Source organism: Lagopus muta, chromosome 2, assembly GCF_023343835.1.
Source record: "Lagopus muta isolate bLagMut1 chromosome 2, bLagMut1 primary, whole genome shotgun sequence".
NCBI classification, from domain to species: domain Eukaryota; kingdom Metazoa; phylum Chordata; class Aves; order Galliformes; family Phasianidae; genus Lagopus; species Lagopus muta.
The window spans coordinates 73,162,585-73,182,585 of NC_064434.1; the positions used below are offsets into that span (position 1 = coordinate 73,162,585).

At 32.3% G+C, this 20,001-nt stretch overlaps 1 protein-coding gene across 6 annotated transcripts in view; it reads left to right on the top strand.

The window, feature by feature from the left end:
• RYR2 (ryanodine receptor 2) overlaps positions 1 to 20,001 on the top strand; it is a 342,228-nt gene that overhangs the window by 259,417 nt on the left and 62,810 nt on the right. For all 6 annotated transcript variants that reach the window (XM_048936711.1, XM_048936713.1, XM_048936712.1 and 3 more), the window contains 12 exons: positions 4,909 to 4,969; positions 5,626 to 5,864; positions 8,101 to 8,182; positions 8,925 to 9,055; positions 10,520 to 10,840; positions 12,150 to 12,390; positions 12,784 to 12,871; positions 14,381 to 14,473; positions 14,817 to 14,987; positions 15,960 to 16,019; positions 18,934 to 19,068; positions 19,874 to 19,908. In XM_048936711.1, the coding sequence (XP_048792668.1) occupies positions 4,909 to 4,969; positions 5,626 to 5,864; positions 8,101 to 8,182; positions 8,925 to 9,055; positions 10,520 to 10,840; positions 12,150 to 12,390; positions 12,784 to 12,871; positions 14,381 to 14,473; positions 14,817 to 14,987; positions 15,960 to 16,019; positions 18,934 to 19,068; positions 19,874 to 19,908 (1,657 nt within the window). The remainder of the gene's footprint in view (positions 1 to 4,908; positions 4,970 to 5,625; positions 5,865 to 8,100; positions 8,183 to 8,924; positions 9,056 to 10,519; positions 10,841 to 12,149; positions 12,391 to 12,783; positions 12,872 to 14,380; positions 14,474 to 14,816; positions 14,988 to 15,959; positions 16,020 to 18,933; positions 19,069 to 19,873; positions 19,909 to 20,001) is intronic.

Consider the following 20,001-nt stretch of genomic DNA (forward strand, 5'->3'; position numbering starts at 1 on the left):
TTACTCCACATATGTATATCTACTATATCTCTGGTACTGTGTGAATCTATCAGGGGCTGGGTGTTTGTCTTTCTTCATATGAAAATCACTTAATTGAAGTTAATTTGAAGTCTCCATATAGTATAAGTACTACATGCAATGCATGGCGACGGTTATTTACACTGCAAATTTTTCTTATGCCATGATAATAGGATAGTTGAAATAGTACTACATGTCCAATGATGTAGCTTCTGCAGTTAATGAGTGCACTGCAAAATTCAGCATTCATGCATATATCTAATTGGGTAATCATCTATCTGACTAAAATTTGATTAAGATAACATGCATCTAACTCAATTTCTACATATTTCATTCAATTTCATCAAAAAATGAAGAGAAGCAGCTAATTTGATGCAGCATTGTGGTGTGTAAAAAGCTTACAAACTATTACAAAAGCCATTAAGCTCAGAAGGAAGCGTAGAAGTTATTTGTGGACATTGCTTTTAAATATGTTTTGGGATGAAGTGAATGGGTTTTATTGTTAAATCAAAAGGTCATAAAAAGAATTGAGTTATTTGTGCAGCTGTGTGGTGGTGTAGCTTTTTCTAAAGGATGGAATATGTCACCAACCTGTGCATAAGCTATGGTTTATAAACAAGGTTATTTCTTCTAAGAATGAACTAGTTTAGGTATACTATTAAGTTTTTTATCAATATTTTGTTGTTGCTGCATGAATTTATTTTTCTGATTATTTTTTTCTCCTAAAATGAATGACAATTCAAGTTCAACATTGAATTCAATGTAATTTCTTCGAGTACTAAAGGAAAGTTTGTTTCATGTTTCAGCTTGCTTAATTTCTGTTTTGGGTTGGATTCAAATAGCAGAAGGAGTTAGGACAGATGGTGTCAGATAGTGCATGGTGTCTATCATTGGGTTTTCAACTCAAGTTTCCTAGTATGCAGTAACTAAGTGAATACAAAATCTTTGTGCCAGCACAGAAATATACTGTAGTTTTCCCATTAGTTATGACAAGATTACAATAAGACTCTGGAGCATGGTTGCAACTGTGAACCTACTAACTTAAGTCAAAGTAATCTTACAGCTTGCCTTACCTTGACAATTAATTAAATCATATTGGAAAACCCAACTGGATCAAAAGGCCTGTGTAGAAGAGGGAAAAAGCTTATTAGGACAGCACAGAATACAGCTGGAGATAGAGGCTCCTTGAATGAGCAAGAGTTGCTTGATAATAAGCTTTTTGGATGTTGTGGAATTTGCTATTTTATTGACATTGTGTGCAGGTGTTTTATATTTGTTGTGAATGCTGAAGATACAGCTGCATATGTTAAAGTCATTAGTAAAAGTCCTATACTGTAAACTCTGTATAAGTCTTGATAAAATGAAAAGATTAAACAAAAATATCTTCTAGAGTGAACTTAAGCATCTGATCTGATATCCAAGATTGTTACTAAGATTATAGAACTGTAATTCAGCTTGGGCTTATTATTTCTTGAAAGCATAAATTAGAGTTTGAAAGTAGAATTCACCCAATAATTTGCTGTTTGTTTGAGAGCTGCAAACATATTTCTGCATCAGGAGGATTTGCATCTGCATTGAATTTATATTTTCTCAATTTAAAAAGCAGGTTTCTGTTAGTGGCTTGATTCACTTTTGATACTACTGAAACTACTGGTGACACATTTTTTCTGTACGAATTCGTAATTAAAAATATCTGCATACAAGTAGTGCAGTGCTATGTTACGTGGAACAAAAGTTTGTTGAATAAACATCAGATGAGAATGCCCTGCTTTTGCTTCCTCATTTTGGCTAACTTCAGAAATTAATCAGAAAAGCTCCAAAGAAAAGACATAAGGCTTTCTCTGCCTAGTTAGATCCTGAATTTGTTAGGGTCCTTCCCATCCTGGCATCAACAGCCATGGCATTTTCTCAGTAAAGTAAAAATTGTTCCTTCCTGATATATAAAGAATATTGCTTTCTAAAATATGTAGGACGTCACTTCAGATACTGCACTGTGGTACAGTTCTTGGGATCATTGTTTATAATAGCTGTTGGGATGCATTTAACCTCAGCCTCTTGAACTATTATTCTTGTATTTGCATGTATCCACTGATTTTTGTGGATGTTTAAGCTTTTATCCTCTGAATTGTACTTGTCTGCTCTCTTTTCATGATTGAAAGGAATTTTATATGCTACATATTTATTTCTGCAATTGGAATATTTCCTACAAAGCTTTCAGGCTTCTGAAAAATAAAAATATATTTAATAAAAATAATGTTAATTTAATGAAGGTACGTATAGACACTTAAATTTGATAATACTAACAAAACTATTTTTATTAGAAACCCCCTAATTTCAGATCTTATAACTCAAGTTAAAAAAAAAAAAAAAAGTTGCCTTCTGAAGTTCACTTCTGAGCTCAGGTTGGAAACAAACTGATTCTTGAAATGTTAAATTTAAAAGGATTAATTTCTTTTTTTTAATGAATTTTAGAAGTTTTACGTAATATACAAAAACCCCACTACCCTTTGTTGTTGTTTGCTTTGATGAAAACAAGTAAATGCATGACATCAAACAGAAGTAAGACTCTGAATTGCCACAGAATCTAAACTTGCATTTCATAGCAAGTTATATTTTCTGATTTTGTAACAAATCCTTTCTGAGATAATAAACAAAGAGAGACACTTCAGGATGGAATTTTCATGATAGTTTAGAAAGACTGATTTCAGGGTTATGTTGATAAAAGTGGCTAAACTGTAGTACATCAATTTTTCATGGTCATGGAATTCTACTCTCATACCCAAGATGAACATGTGAAAGGCTTTTCCAGTTTGCTGAGCACACTGTATGCTTATTCCTAAGAAAAATGTATATCTCTCTGTTTCTTTTACAGAGTGGGTTAACTGGTTGCCCTCACTTGTTTCACTGAATGAAATGTAGTAGTATCTCATTAATTTGCCTATACCTGTCTAGCTTCCAAAATCTGCAAATTGCTAGGAACATTCAGCTATGTAAACCCACCTCTCAAACTGATTTATTTTGAAAAGTCTCCAAAATTTGCAAATTCTTCTTAAATAGGGAAAAGAGTGTATTATGTTGCTAAACTACAGCTACATCTATTTATGGCAGATGTAGAAATGGCCTTCAGAGCTGGTTTCCAGTAAATTTAAACTAAACAATTCCAAACTGAATGTATGGTATTTTAACTGAGTGGCGGTGTGACTAAAACTGTAGTTTGTTACCACAAAACAAATTAATACTAAAATTTTGGGAGATTCAAAACTGTTATTCATCTTGCTTGAGTTAAGCTAGTTGTTGAAATCTTGTTTTGGGGTGAGGCACTGGAGCTGGCTCTTTTAAACGTTGTACCTTGCATAACATAATATTGGTTTATAAGGTATTTTTCATACCTCAATAGAACTTACAATGATTTTATTACTAGAGGGGGAAAAGAAAACACTCAAATCCTTCAGTGTTACCCAGTAACCAATGTTACTTTCCAGGAAATAGAATAAGCATCTGTGTACTCCACTGTACCTTACAGAATATGCATACTTTGCATGACAGTTCAATCTACAGTCTATACTAGGGTTGCCTTGAGTGCTTCTATCTCTGCTGTCATTACCATGGTCCTGATATCTTTTTTTTGTCAGTGCTTGCATTCATGTAACAAGAGTAGTAAAATAATAAAGAGAAAACATAGGGATTGTCAAAAATGGGAGCTGACAAAAACCTTAATCTTTATGGGTACAGTTACTTTTTTTGTGTAGAATTCATTTGTGATTTCCCATCTTTATCATTTGGTTGTTATGTCACTGCATGACCATTACTGCCAGTGCAAAAAGGATGGGTCTGCATGGCTGATGGCAGTCATAGAAGCTGTGGCTCAGGTTTGTTTAATCTACTCTACTGTGGGTATACACTGCAACAGTACCCCCTAATTTTGGTAAAATGGGACAGTGTTCAGAGTACTGCAATAAACCTCCCATTCCTTCCTTGCAGCTTAGCTTTTAAAATATTTACTTGAATGAAACAGCTGCTTCTTTAAATATTATGTTTACTGATGTTTTCCAGTGAAATAACCACTGTTATTTAGTACAGCTGACAATATTTTCAGAAATCTATCCGAAGCTTTCAGTCTGTTTCATTTATTTATTTATTTTTAATTGAGAAGCTTGAACTATACGGAAGGAAGAAAAAATATTTTCATTTTTTGCAATGATTTACATTTAAAATATATATATAAACTATGGATCAAACTTTTAAGCCCAAATCTGTCCTGGATTTAAAATGTGAACTTAGAGGTGACATATAGATGCCAACATCGGAGGCTGTGCATGTTCATACAAGGCATGTAAGTTCTCTTTTTACATCCTTGACTGTAATATATATAACAGCAGAGACTGTTACTCATGTAGAAAGCAGATCTGCTTCTTCTATAAATAGTTACAGCCTATTGGTAACACTAGGGAGCTAACCTTTTTGGATATGTTTTAAATAAGTCTTCTCTTTATGTCAGAGTTGCAATAGCAGCTTTTAAGTAGCTTTTATTTTCCTGAGAGGAGGAAGATAAATGTTCTGATAAACTTGGATCAATTATAACAAAGTTTATAAAATTAAATGAAAACTACACAATGCACTATAACTCCAATTAACACCACACTGAAGTGCTTCCTTCTTGATTGCCTCAGCTATTTGATGAGAGATGCTTAACTGCCTCTACTTACTGAATTTGTGCAAACAAGAATAAGAGAACAAACTGCATGTTTTTTTAACTTGCCTGTCAGAATTTTACAAAAGTTGAATTACTCTTCTGCTATATAATTTAATTTATATAATAATTTAGCAGACTGTAGGTATGCTCTAAAGTATGCTCAGCTAAATTGGTGGGTAATTTTCCTTCCTATTTAGGAAATGATGCAACATCAATAGTCAACTGTCTTCACATATTGGGCCAGACCTTGGATGCCAGGTAATACTGAACATATTTCCTACAGTACAAAGAGTGTAACCTAAAAGAAAACAATATCCAGTCAGATTTGTGTAAGGCTACAGCATTTCAATGGTCAGGAAAGAAGTTACAGTACTGAAAAGAATTTCCACTTTCAAAATAGGTTAATTACTTGTTTTACCTATCTAGATTTTGGCAGAACAGTATTTGTAAGTTACACGTCAAGTTTCAGTTCAGATCAGTGGTGTCAAGGAATTGCTGACTGTTCTTCCATCTGCTTCTATCATGTGATTGTCTCAAAACCACGATAACATTAAAGACATTCCTTTGTTTATGCTGCTTATTAAAAAGTAAATAAATCAGGAGTTAAGTGCACCTGGAGTGCACTGAATCTCTCTCTGAGTCTGTCTTCATTGCCAAATTAATGTTGAGCAAATTATTCCCTGTGTTAAAAAGGATCTGAATTTTTACAATGGAAAACCAAATAAAAATCCTTATGTTGTGCACCTATGAAACATTTTTTTTCATTAGCTTGTTCTGCTATGAGGAACTTTTATAATCTTGGAAGATAGAAGATTTTTCTTCAGATCTTTGTCATCTATTTCGTAGAAACCAAGACTAGACTTTATTCCACACTTGTCTAATGAAAGATTCTGCTTCATTTTCTTTGCATACAGAACTGTGATGAAAACTGGTCTGGAGTCTGTTAAGATGGCATTGAGAGCATTTTTGGACAATGCTGCTGAGGATCTGGAGAAAACAATGGAAAATCTTAAGCAAGGCCAGTTTACACACAGCAGAAACCAGCCCAAGGGAGTTACACAAATCATTAATTATACCACAGTGGCTCTCCTTCCAGTGCTATCTTCATTATTTGAACATATTGGACAGCACCAGTTTGGGGAAGATTTGATATGTACGTATAATTTAGAAATGCTATGCCATTAATATACTCATAATATATAGTAAGTGTTAATAGGCTCTCATTTCAATTAGAGAAGGGCAAAATTTTGAGTAAACCTTTGTGATAAATAATCTAGAACAATCTGCAGGTTTTAGTGGACTTTCTGTAACTGTTTAGATATGGCTATGAAGGCTTTCATATTATCTCTACTATAGATTCACTGATTTTTTTTGTCACTGAGAAAAGTTACTTGAAGTTAATTTGTCTTTGCTCTGTTCATAACTGAGGACACACTGCTGAAGCAAAGGTTTCCTGGTATACATTCCCAATCTAGCAGTATCTGTATGTAGGTGTATCTCAGATCATAAATAAAAGTGGAAGAAATGAAGAATTCAGTCACTAAAGAAAGGAATGTATGTAATTTCATTTTTATGGATATTCTAATTGTGATAGAGTCAGTGTTATTCATTTTCCCAAACCCAATCCCTTCAGGACAAATTATTTTAGTCCGTAACACCAGGAGATGGTGGAGTCACCAACCCTGGAGGTGTTCAAGAAACATTTATATGTTGTACTGAAGGACATTGTTTAGTGGGAAATATTGGTGATAGGCTGACGGTTGGACTGAATGATCTTGGAGGTCTTTTCCAACCTTGGTGTTTCTGTGATTCTGTGAAAACAAAATTTTAATGCTATGTGCTTTAGGAACTCCATAGGAATTCTGCTGGCCAGTGTATGCCAAAGCAAGCTGTTCTGCTTCTGTATAGCTATCTCATTTATGGAATTCTCTGGAAAGAAGACCTTAGAAAAAAGAAGACCTTAGAAAAATCATTATTTAAAACAGTCTTGAAGAACTGTTTTTGAAATTTTAGAGCTGTGCTGATGGATGGATGTGTTGAGACATAAATATCCAGTTCTTTTAATAAATTATTTCTGTAAAATTCAGGAGTTTCCAACAGTATCCAGAAAAAGTTATCTATTTTTGTCTGTTACTACCTCATTATAAATATTGTTTTTCAAGCATGAATATGCTTTGTTTAATTTTTGTTCTCTGATATTGTGTGTTTTGGAACTTAGTGATAAGATTTTCATACTTTCTTCCTCGTGAGATTATCTTCATCATTTATACCATATATCTCACATTGGTGTTAAACTCCCAATATTAGCATTCACAAACTCAGAAAACTATTAGTTTAAATTACACCTAATTATAAGATTATTTTATTTATAATATTCTGATGACAGGTATCTTGACCTGGTGCTTGTATTACATTTATAGAGTAGTACATAGCATGATCATGTGTAAAGGTGCATTAGTGTATCCAAGGTTGTTGTTATTGCATAAAAATACTCAGGTCTAAAAGATTAACAGAACTATAAACACATTGTAGTAAAGAATGAGACTGTGTTACTTTGAACCCTCTTCTAGACTTTCCAAACACATTATGTGTAAGTTCTGTTTTAGTTCCAAAATTTCATTGCATATTAGGTAAAAATTATGGCACTGTGGGATAGAATAGAAAAGTTGTAAAATAAAAATATGGAAAGAATTGGAGTGTTGTCCTTATTGATGGTACTTATATTATTGTGACACTAGTACTACATATTATACAGGAAACTCTTTTTTTCAAATAGATGTTGAGAGGAACCTCACATTTCCATGATTGAAATGTTTTTAATTTCGAAACATGATTTGGTGGAGTATTCAGAAGAACCAAAGGCATTAATTCTCTTTTTTATCCTATCTGTTGGTCTAAAATGTAAATTAAGTAGATGCTATTAACTGCTATCTAGGTCTGAATTTAAAAAATATGAACTGTGATTAAAATAATTAAATACATATTTAATGCCCTTTTGTTTCCTCTGTGTTGTATTAAATGCACTGGTGTTACGTTTGTAAATCAATCTTAAAATTATTAGTTTTTTTATGCTCTCAGGAATTTTGGTTTGCCATGCAATTTTTCAAAGTGAAAGTGATTAAAAAAAAAAAAAAAAAAACTAGAAAAGATATATTGATACATTTTCTATAGCAATTAATGATTTTGCAATTAGAAGTTGTTCCTACAGCATTGCTATTGCTATGCCATTGATTTCTACTGTGGCACTGAATGTTCAGAAGACTGTTTCTGTGTTTAGAGAATGGCTGCTATAGATTGTCCTTGATAGTTTAATGTCACTAATGCAGTTGTTGACAAAATAATTTTAATGAAGGTTTCTCTTGATACCTATCATTTTTTCATTTATTCAGTGGAAGATGTTCAAGTGTCTTGTTACAGAATATTGTCCAGTTTGTATGCACTGGGAACCAGCAAAAGTATATACGTAGAGCGGTAAGATGAAAAATTTTTTCACCTATTTTTATTATCTGTATTTATATTACGTTTAATGAATATAAGTACTCCAGAAAAGAATACAGGGAGCTGTGGTTTTTGGAAACACACCTTGACAGAAAAAAATGTGCTCAGATATTGAGCAGAATCTACAGAACTGATTGCATTATACTTAAAACATTATATTATACATTTGTCAAAATATATTACTTAATTCAACTAAAAGTTACAGACAAAATAGTCTGATTTGATTAAAAGTATCAATTGATTAAGGTCCAACTGAGGAACTGTAAAAATATGACACTCAGTTCATCTGTAGTTTTTATTTTATCTAAGAAAAAGTTAATTTTATCACTCTAATACACTGATCATCGTACTTGATCTCTTGACGCATCAGTCTATTCAGTGATTTTATTCTTAATTATAAAATCAGCAAAGCTGATAGGAACGTAATAGAAGAAATGTCATTATCATAATGATTATCTGTTTTCCCTGCATATTCCTCACTTTCCACAAAGTAGTCCATCTTTGACCTTTTATGTCATGACATTTAATTCATCTGTTAGCAGAGTTTGCTGTACTTTTCATTTTCTATTACCTTTTCTTGTGTTGATAATCTTAATTATATATAGACTTATCTCTTTGAGATGAACACCTAAGGATAAACTGAAGACTGATTTACAACTACAAAAGAGTATATTCATTCAACAAAGTGTGTAACTTTAATGATGTTTATTAACAGGCAACGATCAGCATTAGGAGAATGCTTGGCTGCTTTCTCAGGTGCCTTTCCAGTGGCTTTTTTGGAAACTCACTTGAACAAACATAATATCTACTCAATTTACAATACCAAGAATGCAAGAGACAGAGCAGGTATTTTCACTGATATTTTCATTTTGAGATACTATACCCAAAGTATGGGTATGACTTCAGAATCAATTTGTCATAAGGACTTTATACATTGTTAACAGCTCAGGTATAGTGTATTTGATGCTGAAGTTATATATTCTAATCAATAACTGTACCTCAGTTTTTGTATGCAATATTGAATCCCTAAAACACACATACTTGCAATCAAAGTGAAATACTTTTGCCTGTATACATAAAAAAAAAAAAATAAATAAATGTATTACAGCATAGTATATAAGCTGTTTTTTCTTGTTGCAAATATGAGTCAGAATAGATACATTCCAGTAGCACTCAATGTGTTTATTTTGTGCATATTTTTATGTTCCACTTTTGAAACTCTAGATATTTCTCATGCTAAACCAGTTGTGGAAGACCTTTGTGCCATTTTTTCTAGAGGTAAACAGAAGCTACAATAGAAGTGTAGAATCCTATGTGTGTGAATTGTAACACAGATTTGTATAATGACAGTGCATAAAATGCCAGCTTATAATGGCATAACTTCACCTGTATTTAAAAAGAAAGGCAGATATAAGACATTTTTGGAAAAGTTATAGTATCTTATCTTATCTTGCAAGTATGAACACCCATGTTTACTGACCTTGTATATTCCAGCTCTTCTTATGTATGTAGAAAGGCAATAAGCTTTGTTTTCTTTGATTTTAAAAGACATTTAAATTTATTTTCCAAAAATGCACTTAATTGCAATTAATAAGGACACTAAAATGAGTTTGTAAAATCTATTTGAGCCTAGCTAAGAGAAAATAATGTTTTTGGAAAAATACTATATCTAGCCATAGTCTGTGTTGGTACGATTTTATTCACTGATTGTAGGATGTCAGACACTCATGAACTAATGGATGTACTTAAAGTTAATTGTACATGAAAGAAATGGCCAGCAGGAGAAAAAAAAAAAAAAAACAAACAAACAAACAGGAAATTGCAGATCCCTTTCAGACGAAAGAAGTGACAATTCGAGGAACCTGAAAAGTCTACCATTATAATCAAAAATTCTTTTCCAAAAGTCATTTTCCCAAAATCTTTTCTACTTGGTATTTCAGGGAATGCTTTTCTTTTTCTATTAATAAAGCCATGTCCCATGTTATGTGTTGTGGAGAGATGTTCATTATATTAATACTTTCTCAACTGCTGGTGTTGATTGGAATTTTGAAATTTAATCATTTCATTTTTGAGGCTTCCACTTTTATTATAGAAAGATTTGTTATGGAAGCTTATATATAGTCAGCTTATGGCTAAATAGTGTGAAAGCACCTGTCATTTTATTTTATTTTTTAATTTTTCCCTTGGATCAGAAAGGCATAAATGAAATGGGAAAAAAAAAAAAGTGGTATTGAGTATCACTTGGAGAGAATTATTTCCTTTCTGTGAATTACTGTATTAATTTTATTTTATTATTTTTTTTTTTAATAGTTCTTAATTTACCTACTAGCGTAGAAGAAGTTTGCCCAAATATTCCTTCCTTGGTGAAGCTAATGGAAGAAATTGTGGAACTGGCAGAATCTGGTATTCGCTACACACAAATGCCACACATAATGGAAGTTATACTGCCTATGCTTTGTAGTTACATGTCACACTGGTGGGAGCATGGGCCAGAAAACAATCCTGACAAAGCTGAAGTGTGTTGTACAGCCTTGACATCAGAGCACATGAACACTCTTTTGGGTAACATATTGAAAATCATCTATAACAACCTTGGTATTGATGAAGGAGCCTGGATGAAGAGGTTAGCAGGTGCGTTGGAAAAATAAAAAGACAAATAAACATGTATATATAATTGGAATATATATCTATTTATGTACTCTGAATAACTCCACATTTACCCTGTATAAGTATTAGAATAATACTTATATATTTGATTTTTTTTTTTTTTATATGAATCTTGACAACTTAGAACTACTAAGCGTAAGGGAAGAATAGTATAAGCATAATAGTATAAGGGAAGAATAGTATGTATTATCCCTTAATAAATAATTAAAGAAATACATTAAAATGTTTCTTTTTCTCAAGAATATATACATACACATTCAGCAGTATGTTGAATGTAGCCCATTTTCACTATATACCAGGTTACCACTTCCAAGCATAGGAAGTTTCTTGTTCTTTATGAGACCTGGTTCCTTCTGGCATTTCTGTTACAATGAAATGTGGAAATGCCATTTTTTAAACATGGAATTACCTCTTTGTGATAAGACATTTAACTTTATTTTAATACAGTTCATTTATTAGTGTTGCAATCTTTAAGTAGAAGTCACAGTACATCAGTGTTGTAATTTCAGTTTTTCAAATAGTCTTATCATTTTTCAATACTTACTGTTGTAGCTGGTAACAGTTTGGATTCCTACTCTATTGAGGTCTAGCAACATAATGAAGTCTAATGATAAGTTGGTACTGGATATATTACAAATGGTTTTCCACTAATGGACCCAGATGAAGGGCTAATTTACGTTGTAATTTTTATGAGTAGATTTGCAAAATATTTTGCTAACAGGTTTCAAATGATGGGTTGATGGATAGTTGAATCAGTCTCATTTCTGTCTATGCAAGCCTTCCATTGTCCTACTGTACATGAGAAATATGAGCAGGCTGTTTGAGTTGCTTTGTAAATACCTAGAACATCCTTTCCAACCCTACTTTAGTCAAGCTGAAAAACAAGGTGCAAAAGAGGAACTAATGTCTCGTAAAATTTCTGTGAGCACTCTTTAGCTATGTAGGTATCTACCCTTGCATTAAACCATTAAACAATTTCCACATTGTTCAACAAAATTATGCAGGTAATTATCAATATGTTGCCAAAATATCTGTAAATAGGCACCTCAAGATTTATGATCTGTTAAATTGTTTTTTGCCCCCATAGTTACCAAGTGAATTGACTGTGTGAAATCCTGACCACATTTAATTCTTGGCAAAACTTCTGCTGATTTCAATGGGGGCAGGATTTTACTCTCTACTCTAGAAATAAAACACAAGAAGGAGGGAAAAATAAAGTTTTGTTCATATTTTGTGGCCAGCTGTACATTATAATATTGATTGCCTTAAATAGTGTTTTCCCAGCCCATCATAAGCAAAGCGAAGCCACAGCTCTTAAAGACACACTTCCTGCCACTGATGGATAAGCTAAAGAAAAAAGCAGCAGTGGTTGTATCGGATGAAGAGCATCTAAGAGCAGAAGGCAGAGGTGACATGTCGGAGGCTGAACTGCTCATCCTAGATGAGTTCACCACTTTGGCACGGGACCTCTATGCCTTCTACCCTTTGTTGATTAGATTTGTGGACTATAACAGGTATGTGGAGAGGAATAGGTTAATAAATCTCATAAAATCTTGTTTATTGATACCATATCTTATACTTGGTATGCCCACTATTGAATTAAAGTAGCTTTTACTCAGCCTGCAAATCTTAAAGTTGATCAAGCTGATGCTTTACAGCTCATAATAAACTAATAAACCTTTATCAGAAGAGGAAAAGTAGTAGGTCCAATATAAATGTGATAAGTTACAACTAGGTTTATAAGAATTTTAAGAGTTCTGAAATAGGACATCAGAAAGTCACTGCTACTAGAAAGGATTTGCATGCTTGGTTTTGATGGGTTTCATCCATGTAAAATGTTGAAAATGGTGTTCAATTATAAAGCCAATAAGGATCATCAACATTTCAACCCTTTTACCAATTTTTAGGGCAAAATGGCTGAAAGAACCCAACCCTGAAGCTGAAGAATTGTTCCGCATGGTGGCTGAAGTCTTTATTTACTGGTCAAAGTCTCATGTAAGTAATCTTTGGTAAATATATTTTAAGGTAGTTTTTCTATTAGGCTGTCAATTGTATTATTTATTTTATTTGAGAAAACACAGCTAATTTCAGAGTTAAAAATGTAGCTGTGGAGGTAGTAATGACTTGATTTTTTTGATGCTTCTTAAATGTTGGCCTAGTTAGGGGGATTGATGGGTTTTTCTGAAGCATAATAACAAGGACTGGATGTTTTTTGTATATTGCATTATTATATAATTACAATTAAACTAGTTCAGGCCTATGTCCTTGCCATATTTTTAATCAGCTTCAAACCTGTTTTATAACCTGAGTAAATGACTGCCACATTAACAATAGTTGTCTCATTAAAGAAGAGGACATTTTGTTAAACTGTATAGCCTACATGCTTGAGCCTCTAGACAGAGGTAGAACAAAAATTACTTTGAAAAGATTCTCAACAGTGCTAGTAGAAAGGTTTTCTGTTTTCTGAAGGAAGTGCTCAGCTCTACTTATAGTGACTTAATTTGTGTTGCAGCACAGACTTTAATAAATGTACGTAATTCAATTATTAAGCATAGCTCTGTAGATGGATTACATAAACACAAGCCAGTAAGTTGGCATTGTAAGAGCAAGTAGCAAGTAAGAACAAGTAACGTCTTAAAAGCAATCTCCAAATAAAATATTTTACTTATATGATACCATTTAATGTTTCATAAATTAAGTATCTCTTCTTACCTGCACTTCTACCAAATATAGAAACCTTGTTTCTCAAGTCTGATTTCTGTCATGCAAGAACAAAAGGGTCTGGATGTAAGATCTAATCAGGCACTATCACTGATGGTACAAAAACGAAAATGAAGTATGATTCATGCAGTTACTGGAGGAAAAAGAAGAAAAAACTCAAAATAGAAAGGGACTAAACAATTTCAGGAATTTGATCTTCTTATGGACTCTTGTCTGCACTGAATTTCTTTTCTTTTTTGCCATAAATTCAGTTTTTTCAAGTTTCAGAAGGAAGATGCTTTATTTTTGCAGTTGTGTCTGAATTTTACTTTAAGATTTATTACAAACATTGCTGTACTCACTTTTCTCTGTAAATAGGAACTAGATCAACAAATTATTTGTGTATTTATAATTTCAGACTTTTATTTAAACTTACTTATGTATCTAAATAATATTGGGTCATGTAATGCTAAAAATTGGAATGGATGGTTTTATTAGTAAAGGAAAACCTAAACAAATTTTTATAGTGAATTAGAGATATTTATCATGTCTGTTTCATACCCAGATAAATGTTTCCTTTTCTCTGGTGTAGAAAAATTGCAATAGCAACACAAAACTTTGAGCCGGTGTAACCTAAATAAAACTAGAATTCAATGCTGTTCTTGATCATTCATTATGTTTTTCTGTCCTCGTCTTATTTTTGTGAATTTTATAAATTCCAATTCATCTATATTTTTAATTTCATTTGGATACTCTCCTCATATGTCATCTGTGCTTTTAGCTGAGATCTTCTGTGTGTTTCAGAATTTCAAAAGGGAAGAACAGAACTTTGTGGTACAAAATGAAATCAACAACATGTCCTTCCTTATTAGTGACACCAAATCTAAGATGTCCAAGGTAGTGTAAATATTTGTTCTCTTTGCAAAGTAGAAGGAGACAAGGGAACTCTAGAGAAGCATTAGTATTATTACTTTAAATGTTATTTTTTGAACACTTGTAAGAAGTTAAAACACTGGGTTGAGGAGCAATAAGTAGTCATTTGAGAAATACAGTTGATCTTTGAAGATGCTGATGTGAAATATTTGCAATAATAGCTATTTAGCTGCAAAGGAAGTAGTGAATTTAATTTGTCAAGCCAGAAATAAGTGTGAAGCTGTTACCACAACTAACTGTTTAATAATAGATTTCTTTAATATTTGATATGTTGTATTTTATTTTCCATCTTTGTTTTATACTGTAGGCAGCAGTTTCTGATCAAGAGAGGAAGAAGATGAAGCGGAAAGGTGACCGGTACTCTATGCAGACCTCTCTCATTGTGGCAGCACTGAAGAGATTACTTCCTATTGGTCTAAATATTTGTGCTCCTGGAGACCAAGATCTAATTGCACTGGCCAAAAACCGATTCAGCATGGTAGGTGCTCACATGGCATTTCTAAAAGAAGAATTATTTTACTAATGGAATTTTTCAGTTCTTTGCATTGCTCTCATTTTCACAGTATGGCACAAATACTATGCAATCTTTGTTTTCCTACAACAAGAGCACTTTGACAGGAAAATGCTTAATCATGTTTCATAATAAACAATGCTATATAGAAAATATTCTAGAATTCCTAGGTGTTTCTTGACATTGCTCTTCTGACTTTCAACTTCCTAGGTGAAGTGTCTGCCCTTGCTATTTTCCAGTGTCCAGCCTAGAAAGTGAAAAATTAAGGCTAGAATTACAAGTGGAACATTCATATTAATTCTGCTTGATATGTAATCTTTTTCATTTTAATGTTGCTAACTAATATATAGTTAGAATTCTTATTCATAATAAAGGCTAATTTTGTTGTATAAAGGGACAGTGGGTGATGATAGCAGTAATCTATGCACTGTTCTCATATTGGAGGCAAAAAAAATGTTTGAACTTCTGCGTGTTTAATTTCTAAATGATCAATAAATTGGCAGAAATAATATTCTTAAATTAAAACTGTTATTTTTTGCTCTTTTTTATACTAAATTGTTTTGTGAAGCTTACATTTGGAAATGTGTGTAAGAACTAAGTGTCAATTTCATTTGGTAAAGCTTCGTTCAAAGTTGTAGTGTGTTTATATTTGTATATATATGCTTATGTATGAGACGGTATTTTTTTATTTCAAATGCAAATATAGTCTGTTGAGTTGATATGAATAAATATGAGTGGTGGCATCCAAAACTTGTTCCTGTGAGTTTTGAATATGGCTACCTCATCCAAAAAGACATATTTCCAATGAAATTTTCCTCACTTTTCCTCATTGTTTTCCTCACTGTCAATTTTAATTATTATTTGGACTGAACCCAAGCTTAATGTTTATACAGCACTGCCTTCCGTGCCTGATTCACATAATTTATAATTTCTTGACAGAAAGATACTGAGGATGAGGTACGAGATATCATTCGCAGTAATCTTCATCTCCAGGGCAAGGTAATTTATAAGTAGTTTTTATAAAGATAAAATCTTTTTTCCATTGAATTTATTTATCGGTGCCATATCATAAGAACTTGCCTCAGTTATTTACGATAACTTGTAACCTCTTTTTCTCTTCAGTCAGGTAACTTTTTAATTTCAACATTTAAATGTTAGTTATTTAAGTGCTTATGTATGCACTTTGTAATATAGCCTGTGGCATTTTGAATCCCTATGAACACAATTAATATGAAACTGGGCATGTAAACAAGGCCTATCACAGTTTAAGCTCTACCTTCTAATTATTTGTGATAGGATCTGCAAATGATGTTACCTTATATCAGTTTGAATTTAAAGGGAAAAGGAAGCTGCTACTTTTGCATATTCTGTGAAGTAAAAAATCATTATGTTCTGTCCCTTTTTTTTTTTTTAGCTCATGGAAAAGAAAGTATTTTTGAAGCAGTATAGATTATTATTTTTTATTGAATTCCAATCTTAACTGACACATTTTCTTGTTGTAAATTTATAAGGATTGATTCTGATTTTCCTAAGTGTAAATGAATGAAAAATGGCATTCTTAAATGGAACAACACTGTATTTAGCTAACAAAGCCAAATAGCTTTTGTATCTAGCTTTGTTTTCGAACTTCTCTTTATTTGATATCATATTGCTTTACTGGCTATGAAAACCCTGGTTTTGACCTGTATGGGAATGTTCTGCCCATTTAATTATGGGCAGAACACAGCATTCCTAGGTTTTCAAAACTTCAATTTATTATTACATTTGTTAGCTTTATGTGGTTTATTATCTATTTATAAGTTGCTATTTCTCAGTGGCTTGAAATGTATCTTGTCTTGAATCATTTAGTGCTAATGTATTCTAGAGTTCAAAGTAAAAACGTGTCTAATTTAATTATTTAAAGATACATTGCCTAACATTAATTTCAGTACTTACAGTCAGTTACTCTGCAGTTCTCTGATGTCATTAGTATTTGGTCACCATTTCCTGTGACAGAATTGAGTAAACATCAGATACGGTCAGATATCATGCTTCCTGTTAAAAAAGACTGTGCTAATGTGCAATATGCATACTCTGCCCTTCTGCACATGATGCAGTTGGATATTAAAGAAATATAAGCTGAATAAATAGTTTCAGTTATTATTTAATGTTACTAGTTAATATGTAACTTTATTGTAATGATGTTTGTGTAAGGTGGCTCTCAGAACAGAGGAACCTAACACTGTGGAAAGTCTAATTTTATTTCAAGGAGTTCTGCTAGCATAGCAGTAGTCTCTCTTCAAACAATGTTTTCTTGTTGACCACTTTGGTTTCTCACAGACGCTGTGTTCAGTCATTTGTATTATATATGATTTATCTGGATTTCTTTTTGCAAACATTTTTTAATAATTATGCTCCTAAATCTTTAGCTCTAAATGTTGCAGTGTCTATTTCATGCATTTGACTATCACTGTCTATATTTGTCTTCATCCTGTTTTTGTCTTTCCTTTCCTTACATGCCTGCATGCTGTTACTCAGTACCGAGCCTTTTATTTCAGGAAATTCATGCTAAAACTTGCATTCATTTTGACACAGATGAAGCTTAAGTCACCAAAATCTTCTTCCAGCCATTCTAATTCACATCTTGAAATGTCAAGTACTCATACCCTTAGAAAATTACCTATACAAAAAAAATCTGTACTTTGATAGAATGTGAGGAGTCCTCAGATCAAAAGACATCTCTCCCTGTGCATAAGAAGTCTTTTGTGGACTATTCTTCCATGACGATACAGTCAAATACTCACACAGATGTGGATTTGACAGTTATTAAGAAAAGGAAAAGCCAAGAGGTCACAAAAGACTTCCAATTGTAGCTTTCTAGGTTGTAATAAGCGACTATTGAGTGACTGTATAAGTTTATAATCATTCGTGAAACTCCAGTAAATTGTGCATTAGAAGATGTTTTGTGGAGGTAAATGAGCATTATCGTCTCTTTTTAGACAGAAACTGACATCTGGATCCACAAAAATATTTTAGAAAAGTAAGGGCTGAGTTTAAGCCTTATTCAGATTCCTGGGGCTTAGTCTCCCAAAGTGGTCATTTACACCTAAACTGCACAGTCAGGAATTGGATCACTGGTCACAGCTTTCAGTAAAATGGTTACTGTATTCCATTTGTCATCAGTGCCATTGGCACAAAAAAACACACATGAAATGTGTGTTTCATTGGTGTTGTATAGTAGGAGCACTGAGGAGACAAAATATTAAATAAAAAAAAAAGATGGGTAATAGTAAAATTAAGAGTCAGAGATCACTAAAATGGAGTAAAATATAAAGAGAAAAATTAGAAAGTGTTTTACTTCACACAGCTTTTTATGATTTGTAGGTCAATCAGCAAATGCATCTTCAATTCATTTTTCATAAAATAGCATTAATTTTTTTAGTAATCAGTAAAAATAGGATTTTCTAATAATTGAAAATAGTTTAAATGCAAAAAACAGATACAAATAATATTTATTTCCATGACTAATACTCAAAATTAAGATGCAAATAACAAAGCAACAATTTCATTGTTATTTATTTTAGTAACTGGAAAGTCGCTGTATAAAATTCTATCTACCTCATATTTAGTACTTTTCCTTAGATAGTATATTCATCACTGATAATAGTTGGCCCATGATCATTTGCTCTTTGTATGATTATAATTATTTTAGTTCCTTGGAAAGCTGTTAACAAATATTGCACAAATCAGTCTGCATTTTTGTTTCTTGTGTTCTTCCAGTGAACATAGTGGGCATTGTGTGGATTAGCCATTCAGGGGTATGGCTCAGCAATATAAAGTGTTTCTTTTGTCCTTTCAAACAATTTCTGTGTTAATTGAACTGTTTATCACTCTATTTTGAGCATTGGTTACGTGTGAAATTTTTTTCCTGCAGCTCGAGGATCCCGCCATTAGATGGCAGATGGCACTTTACAAAGATTTACCTAACAGGACTGAAGATTCATCAGATCCAGAGAAGACTGTGGAAAGAGTTCTTGATATAGCTAATGTACTGTTTCATCTGGAACAGGTTAGGGATATCTTCCCAATTCCATTGCTTCTTATTCTAAACAAAACTTTCACCTGACATATTTAGTTTTATATTCTTTTTTCTTTCATTTACTGAAAAAACGTCTTTTTTTTCCCAAGATTCTTCAGTTATGGAAATAACAAGACTTAAACTATCTATATATTAAACTTAAACTATCTATATATTTTGAAGTTGCATATTTTAGCTATATGAATTTGGACAGTCAGATGATTTGATATACAACTTTTCTATTGATAACTTTAGAGAGCAAATTCAGAGTGCAATTTACTATATGCCAGTTAGAAAAAAATCTAAGTGCATACTACAAATCAAAGACTACTTGAAAAATTTAATTTTCACGTTTCACTTACTGCTATGTATTTTTCACTTTTCTGTGGTTTCAATATTTTGTTGGGTTTTTTTGTTGTTTTTTTCTACTTTGCTTATTTATTTGTTTTTCTGTGTTGTTTTTTTTTCCAACTATTAGTTTAGAGAGTTTGTTCCAAAGCTTCATTCCTCTTCTGTAGACAATTGCCCATGTGTAGTTGTGCTTTTATTTATTTTTTTTTAAGATTTGTTTTGTTATATTTTCCTTTTTTCTCTTGTCAAAATTGATAATCCTATGTGTTTATAATATTATTTATTATAATGAACACTGGGACTGTTTCTATGATAATCTGAGGTTGTCCTTTGTTGTCCGCATACAGTCACTGACCTTATGGTATTTGCAAAGATCAGTACTTTAGCTATTTCTTTGTGTTTTCTTTCCATGAACTATTAATTTATTTGTTTTTATTGTTTTCAGAGATCTGCTTGTGTAGGCCGAGGCTATTTCTTCTGGGAAAGTATAGAGAATTTTATAGTTGTTTGTGAAGACATTACTAATTATCTAACTTACACACTTGGATTTGTCTGACTTCTAAATTGCTAGTA